Source organism: Oncorhynchus clarkii, chromosome 12, assembly GCF_045791955.1.
Source record: "Oncorhynchus clarkii lewisi isolate Uvic-CL-2024 chromosome 12, UVic_Ocla_1.0, whole genome shotgun sequence".
Taxonomy (NCBI): Eukaryota; Metazoa; Chordata; class Actinopteri; order Salmoniformes; family Salmonidae; genus Oncorhynchus; species Oncorhynchus clarkii.
In genome coordinates, this window is record NC_092158.1 from 18884612 (window position 1) to 18899525 (window position 14914).

Consider the following 14914-nt stretch of genomic DNA (forward strand, 5'->3'; position numbering starts at 1 on the left):
TTTAGAGGCTGTAAAGTGATGTTAATATGAAGTGAGTAGCCTATATTTAGTACAGGACACGGATGCAGGTGTTGGTTTCAGGGTCCTTTCAAAGGCAGGGGTTGAATATAGTGCCAAGGTGACGTCAAGAGGCACACATTGGAGATACACAGACAGATACTGAGTATGCAAAGAGCTTGAGAAACAGAGATATATACAACTACAGATGAATGGAAAAATATTTATATAAGAAACATTTGCATTGATGAGTATGCAAAGAGCTTGAGAAACAGAGATATATACAACTACAGATGAATGGAAAAATATTTATATAAGAAACATTTGCATTGATGTGCATATCTAAGGTAGACTACTGTACTGTATACAGAGAAAGTGAACATGCTGTCTCCACTCTCCAAATGTGAGGATGTAAAGTAAACAGGAAAACGTCTTGTTGCCAGTTACTGACTCCATGCAGCTCATCACAATAACAAAGATGTCAGCCAGTAATGGAGCTCTTCATATGGCTACTGGACTAGTATTCCCATATTTAGCTTTAGTTCACTACATTGGAATATAGTACAGCCATGTTCTAAAATCAAAACACTTCTAGTGTAAAGCCACATTTAGAAATATTCTACACATTCTACATGTATTCCAGGTAGCCTATGGAGGAAATCAATTGTCATCCCTCCATCCCACCTCTCCTCTCAACTAAAGTGTACCTTCTCTGGTTAATCCTCTCCTTAATCTGTTTTATGCAAGAAAACAGGGAGACAAACCTGTGTCAACACTGCGAGCAGAAACCAAAACACAGAACCATTTCTGGTGCACTGCACTACAGTGGTAACTAGGGTACCTAACCCACCTGCTGCTTGTCCACAGTCTCCTTGCTGACCGCGGAGCCTTTGTGCGCGGGAACCCTCTCGCACGTGCACCCCTCCAGCAAGTAGATCCCAGAGGGCCGCGTGCTCTGGTCGTTGTCGAAGTAAAAGAGCACATTCTGGTAGAGAGCGAAGTACTTGTCGTTCCACCGACTGTTCTCCGTAGACTTCTTGCTCAGGATACCGCGTTTTGTGCCCTCTTTGCGCGCGACAACCGACAGATATAGAGCGTGGCCCTCATTATATCGCACGCTCTTCTGCATTTTCCGTGAGACCCCTTTTCGCTGTCGATTTCGATATGTGATCGTTGTTGTTGATGTCATATCTGTAACATCTCTCTCATATTTTCAAAGAGAGTTGGACAGGAAATGAGGGAGAGGAAGTAGATGTGGAGGAGCGAAAGAGGTAATCCAAGTTTACCACGGACGTGCAGGGGAAAGTTTGGAGTCCTATCCACGCAGCGCGCTGCAAAGCAGCAGACACTAGCGCCTTCTACTCACTCAGAAGGACTCACCAACCAGAAATGAATCTATACACCCACGTTGCAATGCCTCAAACTTTCAGAAAGTGTTCCGAACGGACCCAAATGATAAGAACATGTATATACACAATGGAAAATCGCTAAATCGTATCGTTCAGGCTGTAGCTGCGTAAAACCAAAATAGATTGAGGGAACAAACGGTGAAAACAGCGCTAATCGGATTTGACAGGTCGCTCTGGACTAGAGCTACTGTCTGTCACTGTAGCATAGCCTGGTTACTGTCTGTCTTTCGGGGCGGGACGACTGACGGTCATTGTACAGTCTAGCTGCAGCGTTTGCGCCTCCCTCGCGCTCAGTTGTAGGGGCGGACTGGGACAAGAATTCTGCCTTGGAATTTTATCCACACCAGCCCACATCACTGCATGTGCCACCAACTCATCACTAACCATACACACACAACCCATCACCACAAATACACCCTACACCCTGACCCTTACACACCGACTTAGATACAGGTAGTAGTGCTGACATATAACATTGGCAGTACAGTACAGATTTCTCAACCATTTCTGTACCAGTGACTGGCGAGACATGGTCCTCTTTTTTAACCAGCTCATGTTGAAAACAAATACAAGATGTAAACACACCACTGGAGATACAGCTCACGAGTGGTGTAAAGTACTGAAGTAAAAATACTTGAAAATACTAATTAAGCCATTTTTTGTGTGTATCTGTACTTTACTATTTCTATTTTTGACTACTTTTACTTCAGTACATTCTTAAATCAAATAATGTACTTTTTCCTCCATACATTTTCCCTGACACCAAAAAGTACTCGTTACACTTTCAATGCTTAGTAGGACAGGAAAATGGTCCAATTCACACACTTATTAAGATAACATCCCCGGTCATATTGCCTTTGATCTGGCAGACTCACTAAATACAAATGCTCAGTTTGTAAATGATGCCTGCCTGAGTGTTGGTGTGGACAAGGGCACGAAAAGTGTGCTGTCTGGTTTGCTTAATATAAGAAATTGAAAATTATTCATACTTTTACTTTTGATACTTAAGAATATTTTAGCAATTACATTTAACTTTAATACTTACGTATATTTAAAACCAAATACTTTTAGACTTTTACTCAACTAGTATTTTACTGGGTGACACCATTTCTTGAGTCATTTTCTATTAAGGTATATTTTCTCATACTCGAGTATGACAATTGGTTACTTTTTCTACCAGTGCAGCGCACCACTGTGCCTCTGCTCTAGCCATTTTGTTACCTCCCTGTTGTGCTGTGTTGGTGTTTGGTATGATTCTCAATTAGAGGCAGCTGGTTATCGTTGTCTCTAATTGGGGATCATATTTATGTAGCATTTTTTCCACCTGTGTTTGATGGGATATTGTTTTGAGTTAATGTATGTTACACCTCTTAGTTACGGTTTGTTGTTTGTTTCGTTCTTTCTTTGTTGTTTTGTGCGTTTCTAATAAATAATATGTGGAAACAATATCGCGCTGCAGCTTGGTCCGATAATTATTCCAGCGAGCATGACAGAATATCCCATCAAACCAGGACCAAGCAGCGTGCCCAAAGAGGGAAGGATTTCTGGACATGGGAAGAAGTGATGGGAAGATGCGAAACCCTTCCTTTGCGACAGACGGAAGGAGATTATGGAGGACAGCGATGACGACAGAGTTCGCGGCTACAGAAAGCCCAAGGACAGCCCCAAGTTGTTTTTTGGGGGGGAGGCACATGGAGCTGGTGGCTGAGCAGAGGGAAGAGCCAGAGACTGTCAGGGAGGCAATGGCGAAGTTGGGAGAGAGTGAGATGAGAGAGATGTTGTGCAAGTGTGTTTTGCTCAACATCCGACCAGAGAATCCGGTTAGCAGTCTGGTGCAACCTGTGCCGGTTCCACGCTTCTGGCCTCAAGTGCACCTCTCCAGTCCGGTACGTCCTGTGCCTGCTCCTCACACTCTCCCTCAAGTGCGTGTTCCCAGTCAGGTACGTCCTGTGCCTGCTCCTCGCACTCTCCCTGAAGTGCCTGTCCCCAGTCCGGTGCCACCTGTGCTGGCCCCACGCATCAGGCCTCCAGTGTACCTCCCCGGTCCAGAGCTTCCGGCGACGTTCCCCGGTCCAGAACCTCCTGAGACGGTCCACGGTCCGGAACCTCCTGCGACGGTCCTCGGTCCGGAACCTCCTGAGACGGTCCACAGTCCGGAACCTCCTGCGACGGTCCTCGGTCTGGAACCTCCAGGTCCATGGCCGGAGCCTTCCCCTGCGCCGATGCCCAGTCTAAGCACGGTGTCCAGTCCAGCTCCAAGGCCAGAGTCTTATTCTGCGTTGGTGCCCAGTCCAGGCACAGCGTCCAGTCCCGCTCCATGGCGGGAGCTTTCCCCTGCGCCGATGCCCAGTCCAGGCGTCCAGTTCAGCTCCATGGCCGGAGCCTTCTCCTGCGCCGGTGCTCAGTCCAGATACGGCGCCCAGTCCTGCTCCATGGCAGGAGCCTTCCTCTGCACTGATGTCCAGTCCAGATCTGGTGCCCAGTCCCGCTCCATGGCAGGAGCCTTCCTTGATACCGAGGTCCAGTCCAGGCACAGTGTTTAGCCCGGGTCCATGGCTGGATCCGCGAGCTGAGCGGGTTCTTCGTCCCGCACCAGAGCCGCCCCCGATGCTGGCGGATCCGCGGGATGAGCTGGTACTTCGACCCGCACCAGAGCCGCCACCGACACTAGACACCCCCCCTAACCCTCCCTTTTGGTTTCAGGTTTTGCGGCTGGAGTCCGCACCTTTAGGGGGGGGACCATAGAGAGCCCTTATTTTCTATGGTAGCGTAGGTCAGGGCGTGACTGGGGGATTTTCTAGTTATTATTTTCTGTGTTGGGTTCGAGTTTAGTTTTTTCTATTTTGGTGTTTGGTATGATTCCCAAATAGAGGCAGCTGGCTATCGTTGTCTCTAACTGGGGATCATATTTAAGTAGCATTTTTTCCACCTGTGTTTGATGGGATATTGTTTCTAATAAATAATATGTGGAAACCATATCGCGCTGCAGCTTGGTCTGATAATTATTCCAGCGAACGTGACAGCCTGTCTGCTTACTAAAGACTTATACGTTATTAAAGCAAAGGTAACGACCTAGGCTATATTGAAAATCAGTGGCGGTCGGTGCTGTTTAAGATTACAGGGGATGATTTTGTTTATGAGCACGGCCATATTTCTATTACAGCATATTAGATGACTGTCATGCATATTCCATCAACCCAGCTCAATGTAACATCGAGAGGTTTAGGCTACTACATGATACTCAAATTTCATGAGGTTCCTACGACATAGCCTATGAATGAAAGTTTAGGTCGAGAGACAAATTGGAGTAATCAAGGTGACAGACATTCAATACCACCTTGCACACACTTGCCTGCATCTAGCTGATCTAGGGTGTAATCATTAGTCCAAACTGTTGTAAACAAGAGTTTCTATTGGACAAATTCAGGTAGGTTTATCCCTGTTTCATTACGTTTGCTTCCGTTTAAGAAAAGTTTTTCAGCAGAATTGGCAGAATGAAAACACCCCTGGTCACCCACAAACACAGTTCACTTTCATAGCAGCCACATACAAAAAGACTTATCACTTTGCTCATTGTATAATCTCTTCTCGCATCTACACGCTCTCCTCTTCTCACCTCTTCCCTTCACTTGTGGATTTCAGTGCAAAATACAACAGCTGTCTGTGACCAGGTGAAAAAACCTTTCCAAGCCAAACCTTCATACCATAACCACTAACCGCTACACACAGCCTACATCGTTGTCACCATATTAGCTGATGTCATAGTCAACATAGCTACTACAACTAACCCGTTAGTAAACCCGATACAATCATGCAGTACAGTGTACAGCAAGTAGTTTAGCAGTTACACAGGCAGGCCCTGGTGGCAATACATTTATAAAACCAAAAGTTTACCTTGACTTGGAAGAGTTCCAGTTTTGGATAGCCTTAGCCAGCTATCTAACATAAACAGCATTCCTCTCTGCTTGAGCCGGGTGTTTGAGTAGGCTAAATTAACTAGCTGCATTAGCTAGCCAATTAAGTAAGTGAAAGTGTAAAAAAAAAAAACTAAATATAGCTAGCTCTCTCTCTTGCTCTGCTGCTTCTCCTTAATTTTTTTCATGTACTGGTTATAAATTGTTCAACTATTATTGTATTTCTGTCTCTTTGAGTCAATTACTCACCACACTTTATGCACTGCAGTGCTATCTAGCTGTAGGTTATGCTTTCAGTACAATATTCATTCTCTGATCCTTTGATTGGGTGGACAACATGTGAGTTCATGCCGCAAGAGCTCTGATATGTTGAATAATGTATTCAGGGGAGGACGGAAAATAGCTGTCCTCCGGCTCCACCTTGGTGCTACCCCAGAGAGTGCTGTTGAGGCTACTGAAAGCTATTGACCTTCATTGCAGAACAGTGTGTTGTAATCAGTAATTTGGTGACGTGAATATATTTAGTATAGTTTTATCTAAAAAGGATAATGTTTCACTATTTAATTTCTTCTGAAATTCACTGAGTAGGATGTTCCTCCACTTCCTCCTCTGAGGAGCCTCCACTGTTTCAAATTAGTGCCACATAAGTGTTCCCCTGAATCAACATCTACCCTAAGTGTGAATTACTACTACAGGGCTCCAGAATAACATTTTCCCCTGGTGTCACTGGTGCCACTAACTTTAACAGTGGGTGGCACCAGATAGTGACACCAGCCAGTGACAATCTTGCCACAACACAGCCGATTGGCTTGAACGCATTAAGAAGGAAAGAATCTCCACAAATGAACTTTTAACAAGGCAAACCTGTTAATTGAAATGCATTCCAGGTGACTACCGCATGCGCAAAGCTGTCATCAAGGCGAAGGGTGGCTACTTTGAAGAATCTAAAATATATTTTGATTTGTTTAACACTTTTTTGGTTACTACATGATTCCATATGTGTTATTTCATAGTTTTGATGTCTTCACTATTATTCTACAATGTAGAAAATAATAAAAAATAAAGAAAAACCCTTGAATGATGTCAGACTTCTGCCGAAGTCGGTCCTTCTCCTTGTTCGGGCGGTGTTCGGTGGTCGGGCGGTGTTCGGTGGTCGACATCACCGGTCTTCCAGCCATCTCCGCTCCACCTTTCATTTTACATTTGTTTTGTCTTGTTTTCCCGCACACCTGGTTCACATTCCCTCATCAGACTAAATGTATATTACCTTCTGTTTCCCCATATATGTGTGTGGAATTGTTCTTTGTGTAGGGTGTTACGCTACAGGCTAGCTTGCACTAGGTTTGTTTCAAACCTAGGTTTGTTTGTTTTGTTTAATCCGGTTCATGTTACCGTGGTTGTGCTTTGTGCTGCCTCGCCTGTGCCTTTGGGCCAGGGTGTATATTAAAGTTCTCCTGTTATCACCCATCTCTGCTCTCCTGCGCCTGACTTCCCGGCAACCAGTCACTCACCCACTAACTAATATAATAGGCTAATTAATTTGGGGTTCAACACCTGAAGAAGTGGAAACTCAAAACACATCAACTAGATCGCTAACTATAAATATAATATCCACTATAATACCCAGTAGCCATGTATTCATCCAACAGTAAATGCAATGTTCAATTTTTTTGGCAGTTGTAGGCTACTACCCATGAGACATATAGGCCCTCGCAATGGCTGGTGCGCATCGCTCCATATCTCAAAGCTATCTTGGTTGTAAAATAGTTGCTATTGAGCTGAATATGAAATAAAAATCCAATAAAATATTGAGAGTTGAGAAATAAAATTATACCAAGAGAAAGCTGAGGCCCTCCTCACTTTGACAGGGACAAGGGGACAAAGCTTGTAAAACTGTGTTTTTCCTGCAATTGCATTTTGAAATGTTATACAATCAGAACACATTTTTCTCTAGAGCACATGGGGGAAGAGGAGAGTGGCTCAATCATCACAGCAGCAGGCCCCAGCAAAACAGGTACAGGGGCAGGACAGACACTTTCCTTACATGAATCATGAAGAAAACTTTACTGTTTGACCAAGCCATTATCCACCCCAAAAATAGGACTTTTTGAGTGAGGTGACATAGTAGAATTTGCTCTTTCTACGTTTACAGTATAGGCACCCTTTTCATTTTTTACGATCCGTGATCTTGGCTGTCTAACTGATGAGTTGGAGTAGGTCTCTATGCTAATGCCACGTTTGACTTTGAACGTGATTTTGAGTTACCTCAGAAAACTGGGCCAGCCCAAAATGTAATTATTACATTTTTTTTGTCCATTTTTACCAGCCCACCCAACTAAGGTCCAGCCCATCTGACATCCAGATTTGCCAGATGGCCTAATTCCGCCCCTTGTTTTACTGAGCTGGACCTCACAGTGTTGCTGTGAATTGGAATAGAAATTATTAGACATAAATAGCCTTTTCTATTATGATGTAGACATAGGCATTTTGGAGAGAGGCAGAGGATAGGGTCAGTAAGAAGCAACCATCTATGTCACGTTCTGACCTTTATTTCCTTTGTTTTGTCTTCATTTAGTATGGTCAGGGCATGAGTTGGGGTGGGCAGTCTATGTGTGTTTTTCTATGTTGGGGTTTTGAGTTAAGCCCAGTATGGTTCTCAATCAGAGGCAGGTGTCGTTAGTTGTCTCTGATTGAGAATCATACTTAGGTAGCCTGGGTTTCACTTTTGTGTTGTGGGTGTTTGTTTTCCGTGTGAGTGTTTGGTCCACATGGTACTGTTTCGGTTTTCGTTCGTTCACTTTATTGTTTTGTATTTCAGTGTTCAGTTCGTTTCATTAAATATTACATCATGAACACTTACCACGCTGCGCTTTGGTCCTCTGATCCTTCTCGCTACTCCTCCTCAGAAGAGGAGGAGGAATGCCGTTACAATCTAACACCAAATATACAGTCAGAGCATGGCTGGTCTCCTACAATGGGGGCCAAACATACAGTCAGAGCAGGCTGTATGATGGGATTTTAAAGGAACGATGGATAGTTATATTTTAGATTAGTGGCAATTTATTCTTTATTATTTAGAATTGTAAAATTTGGTTGGAAAAGTAAATATTCCCAAATCAGGCTAGAGTTCATGGGGAGCCTTCCCCTTCCAAACTTGTAGGCTTCTTACTTCCTGGTCAAGCCCAAGGCATACCTCCCATCCATTCAGTTGTTTGTGGCTGACCTTGAGATGTTCACTGTCCACTGTCCTGTGGTGCTGAACTGCGGAATTCCGGTACAGCCATTGTCATCACAGTGGTGCTGAATTGCCGTGGAACGTGACTACTACAGTGTCAGTGGACAGCGACCGTCTCAAAAGCAGACAGGAAATAACCAAAGAAACAAATGGTTTTGTTACTTTTGAATGTATTTTTAAGTGACCACCGTTGATATTAGACTAGGGGAGAGACAGAGATAGTGGTCTTGTAGGGGCATTCAAAACCTTTCTTTCTCCTCAGTGGACAGAGGCAGCACTGAAGAATTATGGGGGATTACCGATACTGTATTGTATGTCTTGTCCATCAACCCCACCCAGGCCATGAATCTCTAAAATGACCCACCACTCCACAATCTGTTTTGTTGATGTTTGGAGTGTAAACAAATCATTAATGGCAAAAGAGAGCGAGGGATGGAGAGAAAGAAAGAGATTATTTCTATTCTCATCTATTTTATAAATTCCTATATGTTCAGTTTGGAAAGACAGATGATGAGAGGTGGTTGTCTGTAGCTCAGTTGGTAAAGCATGACGCTTGCATCTCCAGGATAGTGGGTATGGATGGTGTAGAGGTGCCTGCCATCCAGGACCTCTACACCGTGCGGTGTCAGAGGAAGGCCCGTAAAATTGTCAAAGACCCCAGCCACCCCAGTCATGGACTGTTCTCTCTACTACTGCATGGCAAGCGGTACCGGTGTGCCAAGTCTAGGACAAAAAGGCTCCTCAACAGTTTTCACCCCCAAGCCATAAGACTCCTGAACAGGTAATCAAATGGCTACCCAGACTATTTGCATTGTGTGCACCCCCCCAACCCCTCATCTACACTGCTGCTACTCTCTGTTTATCATATATGCATAATCACTTTAACTATACATTCATGTACATACTACCTCAATTGGGCCGACCAACCAGTGCTCCCTCACATTGGCTAACCGGACTATCTGAATTGTGTCCCGCCACCCACCACCCGCCAACCCCTCTTTTACGCTACTGCTACTCTCTGTTCATCATATACAGTGCCTTGCGAAAGTATTCGGCCCCCTTGAACTTTGCGACCTTTTGCCACATTTCAGGCTTCAAACATAAAGATGTAAAACTGCATTTTTTTGTGAAGAATCAACAACAAGTGATTCTAAAATGACCCCCTCTTCAAAGGGGGTGACACTCTAGACCCAAACTGCTACAGACCTATATCTATCCTACCCTGTCTTTCTAAGGTCTTCGAAAGCCAAGTTAACAAACAGATTACTGACCATTTCGAATCCCACCATACCTTCTCCGCTAAGCAATCTGGTTTCAGAGCTGGTCATGGGTGCACCTCAGCCACACTCAAGGTTCTAAACGACATCATAACCGCCATCGATAAGAGACATTACTGTGCAGCTGTATTCATCAACCTGGCCAAGGCTTTCGACTCTGTCAATCCCAACATTCTTATTGGCAGACTCAACAGCCTTGGTTTCTCAAATGATTGCCTCGCCTGGTTTACCAACTACTTCTCTGATAGAGTTCAGTGTGTCAAATCGGAGGGCCTGTTGTCTGGACCTCTGACAGTCTCTATGGGTGTACCACAGGGTTCAATTCTCGGGCCGACTCACTTTTCTGTATACATCAATGATGTTGCTCTTGCTGCTGGTGATTCTCTGATCCACCTCTATGCAGACGACACCATTCTGTATACTTCTGGCTTCTACTGATCCTCGACTTCGGTGATGTCATCTATAAAATAGCCTCCAATACTCAACAAACTGGATGCAGTCTATCACAGTGCCATCCGTTTTGTCACCAAAGCCCCATACACTACCCACCATTGCGACCCGTACGCGCTCGTTGGTTGGCCCTCGCTTCATACTCGTCGCCAAACCCACTGGCTACAAGTTATCTTCAAGTCTCTGCTAGGTAAAGCCCCACCTTATCTCAGCTCACTGGTCACCATAGCAGCACCCACTCGTACACGCGCTCCAGCAGGTATATCTCACTGGTCACCCCCAAAGCCAATTCCTCCTTTGGTCATCTTTCCTTCAAGTTCTCTGCTGCCCATGACTGGAACGAATTGCAAAAATCTCTGAAGGTGGAGACTCACATCTCCCTCACTAGCTTAAAGCACCAGCTGTCAGAGCAGTTTACAGATCACTGCACCTGTACTTAGCCTATCTGTAAACAGCCCATCTATCTACCTACCTCATCCCCATACTGGTATTTATTTATTTATTTATTTAGCTCCTTTGCACCCCAGTATCTATACCTGCACATTCATCTTCTGCCGATCTACCATTCCAGTGTTTAATTGGTATATTGTAATTACTTCGCCACCATGGCCTATTTATTTCCTTAACTTACCTCATTTGCACTCACTGTATATAGACTTTTTGTTTTCTTTTGTTCTACTGTATTATTGACTGTATGTTTTGTTTATTCCATGTGTAACTCTGTGTTGTTGTATGTGTCGAATTGCTACGCTTTATCTTGGCCAGGTCGCAGTTGCAAATGAGAACTTGTTCTCAACTAGCCTAACAGGTTAAATAAAGGTGAAATAAAAAATTTACTTGGTATTTCACAATTCCTGACATTATATCCTAGTAAAACTTCCCTGCCTTAGGTCAGTTAGGATCACCACTTTATTTTAAGAATGTGAAATGTCAGAATAATAGTAGAGAGAATGATTTATTTCAGCTTTTATTTCTTTCATCACATTCCCAGTGGGTCAGAAGTTTACACTCAATTAGTATTTGGCAGCATTGCCTTTAAATTGTTTAACTTGGGTCAAATGTTTAGGGTAGCCTTCCACAAATCAAATCAAATCACATTTATTTGTCACATACACATGGTTAGCAGATGTTAATGCGAGTGTAGCGAAATGCTTGTACTTCTAGTTCCAACAATGCAGTAATAACCAACGAGTAATCTAACCGAACAATTCCAAAACTACTACCTTATACACACAAGTGTAAAGGGATAAAGAATATGTACATAAAGATATATGAATGAGTGATGGTACAGAACGGCATAGGCAAGATGCAGTAGATGGTATCGAGTACAGTATATACATATGAGATGAGTAATGTAGGGTATGTAAACAAAGTGGCATAGTTTAAAGTGGCTAGTGATACATGTATTACATAAAGATGCAGTAGATGATATAGAGTGCAGTATGTACATATGAGATGAGTAATGTAGGGTATGTAAACATTATATTAAGTAGCATTGTTTAAAGTGGCTAGTGATATATTTTACATCAATTCCCATTATTAAAGTGGCTGGAGTTGAGACAGTTTTTCAGTCTCTCGGTCCCTGCTTTGATGCACCTGTACTGACCTCACCTTCTGGATGATAGCGGGGTGAACAGGCAGTGGCTCGGGTGGTTGTTGTCCTTGATGATCTTTTAGGCCTTCCTGTGACATCGGGTGGTGTAGGTGTCCTGGGGGGCAGGTAATTTGCCCCCGGTGATGCGTTGTGCAGACCTCACTACCCTCTGGAGAGCCTTATGGTTGTGGGCGGAGCAGTTGATGTACCAGGCGGTGATACAGCCCGACAGGATGCTCTCGATTGTGCATCTGTAGAAGTTTGTGAGTGCTTTTGGTGACAAGCCAAATTTCTCCAGCCTCCTGAGGTTGAAGAGGCGCTGCTGCGCCTTCTTCACGACGCTGTCTGTGTGGGTGGACCAATTCAGTTTGTCCGTGTTGTGAACGCAAAGGAACTTAAAAAACTTACTACTCTCTCCACTACTGTCCCATCGATGTGGATAGGGGGGTGCTCCCTCTGCTGTTTCCTGAAGTCCACAAATATCTCCTTTGTTTTGTTGAAGTTGAGTGTGAGGTTATTTTCCTGACACCACACACCGAGGGCCCTCACCTCCTCCCTGTAGGCTGTCTCATCGTTGTTGGTAATCAAGCCTACCACTGTAGTGTCGTCCGCAAACTTGATGATTGAGTTGGAGGCGTGCATGGCCACGCAGTTGTGGGAGAACAGGGAGTACAGGAGAGGGCTCAGAACGCACCCTTGTGGGGCCCCACCACCTGGGGGCGTCCCGTCAGGAAGTCCAGTACCCAGTTACACAGGGCGGGGTCGAGACCCAGGGTCTTGAGCTTGATGACGAGTTTGGAGGGTACTATGGTGTTAAATCCTGAGCTGTAGTCGATGAACAGCATTCTCACATAGGTATTCCTCCACAAGCTTCCCACAATAAGTTAGGTGAATGTTGGCCCATTCCTTCTGACAGAGCTGGTGTAACTGAGTCAGGTTTGTAGGCCTCCTTGCTCGCACATGCTTTTTCAGTTCTGCCCACAGATTTTCTATGGGATTGAGGTCAGGGCTTAGCGATGGCCACTCCAATATCTTGACTTTGTTGTCCTTAAGCCATTTTTGCCACAACTTTGGAAGTATACTTGGGGTCATTGTCCATTTGGAAGACCCATTTGCGGCCAAGCTTTAACTGATGTCTTGAGATGTTGCATCCACATAAGTTTCATCCCTCATGATGCCATCTATTTTGTGAAGTGCACCAGTCCCTCCTGCAGCAAAGCACCCCCACAACATGATGCTGCCACGCCCGTGCTTCACGGTTGGGATGGTATTCTTCGGCTTGCAAGCATCCCCCTTTTTCCTCCAAACATAACGATGGTCATTATGACCAAACAGTTCTATTTTTCTTTCATCAGACTAGAGGACATTTCTCTAAAAAGTATGATCTTTGTCACCATGTGCAGTTGCAAACCGTAGTCTGGCTTTTTTTATGGCGGTTCTGGAGCAGTGGCTTCTTCCTTGCTAGGCGGCCTTTCAGGTTATGTCGATATAGGACTCGTTTTACTGTGGATATAGATACTTTTGTACCTTTTTCCTCCAGCATCTTCACAAGGTCCTTTGCGGTTGTTCTGGGATTGATTTGCACTTATCGCACCGAAGTACGTTCATCTCTAGGAGACAGAACACATCTCTTTCCTGAGCGGTATGATGGCTGCGTGGTCCCATGGTGTTTATACTTGCGTACTATTGTTTGTACAGATGAACATGATACCTTCAGGCGTTTGGAAATTGCTCCCAAGTATGAACCAGACTTGTGGAGGTCTACAATTCTTTTTTGAGACTGATGAGTTTCAGAAGAAAGTTCTTTGTTTCTTCACAACAGTTTTCAGCTGTGCTAACATAATTACAAAAGGGTTTTCTAATGATCAATTAGCCTTTTAAAATGATCAACTTGGATTAGCTAACACAACGTGTTATTGGAACACAAGGGTGATGGTTGCTGATAATGGGCCTCTGTACGCCTACGTAGATATTCCATAAAAAATATGCTGTTTCCAGCTACAATAGTCATTTACAACATTAAAAATGTCTACACTGTATTTCTGATCAATTTTATGTTATTTTAATGGACAAAAAATTAGCTTTTCTTTCAAAAACAAGGACATTTCTAAGTGACTCCAAACTTTTGAACAGTAGTGTATATTTTTCTGCCAAGATGACCCACTACCCTTGCCACCACCGGTGAAAACAATCCTAGGGGAAACACTGGATTGAGTAACCTTACCTGACAGTTGAGGAATTGCGTTGGTTTAATGGGTCTGTGCGCTCTTCTGGAGCCAGGTTTGAATTCTGTCAGTCACATTGGCGCTGTAACTCGGAAAGATATCTGCAAGAAGGAGGTCAAAATGGGGTGAAGTGTAATATAGGTAGTTTGAAACCACACTGTGCCTGAGACCTGAAGACTTCAGTTGGCTCCCTCAGTGGGCTAATATGCTCAATTTGACTGTGAAACAAAGCATTATTAAAGAAACAAAGATTTACTATATTTATGTCCCCAATCCCCAAAGCAGACAAATAAGACTGGAATACTTCACATCTGAGTCTATTTAGCTACTATTTAGCATGCAGTGCCATTCATAAACATAAACATTTCATAAACATTTTTTGTATTTGTATTTGGTTAAACCAGAGAGGAAGAGGCAAAGCGAGAGGGTTAACTGTACCCAAAATCTGTCTTCTCCAGCAGGTGGCGTTTTTTAAAATTTATATTTTCTTGCCGAGCGAGGAGTTTTTGTATGGCGGTCAACAAACAAATACATGTCTTGTTTGCTACGTGTGGCTTATTTGATCGAATAAAAGTTTTGTAATACTAAGGTTGTTGTGAGAGTACTGATATAAGTAGGACACGTGAAATCCTGGCAACTTTGATTAAAAAAAAACACTTTATATCCGAGTTGTGCATGTTGTTCACAGTAGTATCTGACTAGAATGGTCCCGACTGCCTTCCATTTGTTAATACATTTATTTACATTGTTAGAGCGGCCCCTTGAGTATCTGGTCAATATAATGGATAATCTGTTATTAAACCCATTCCAGAA

General features: G+C 43.8%; 1 protein-coding gene across 4 annotated transcripts in view; it reads right to left on the bottom strand.

The window, feature by feature from the left end:
• Positions 1–14202, bottom strand: part of LOC139422837 (ras-specific guanine nucleotide-releasing factor 2-like) — a 77633-nt gene extending 63431 nt beyond the window's left edge. For 3 of the 4 annotated variants that reach the window (XM_071174235.1, XM_071174234.1, XM_071174237.1), the window contains exon 1: positions 848–1302. In XM_071174235.1, the coding sequence (XP_071030336.1) occupies positions 848–1186 (339 nt within the window). In that variant the 5' untranslated portion in view covers positions 1187–1302. Of the gene's footprint in view, positions 1–847; positions 1303–14100 lie in introns of those variants that run through there. The other variant, XM_071174236.1, reaches the window with a different exon arrangement.
• Positions 14203–14914: the final 712 nt, after the last annotated feature.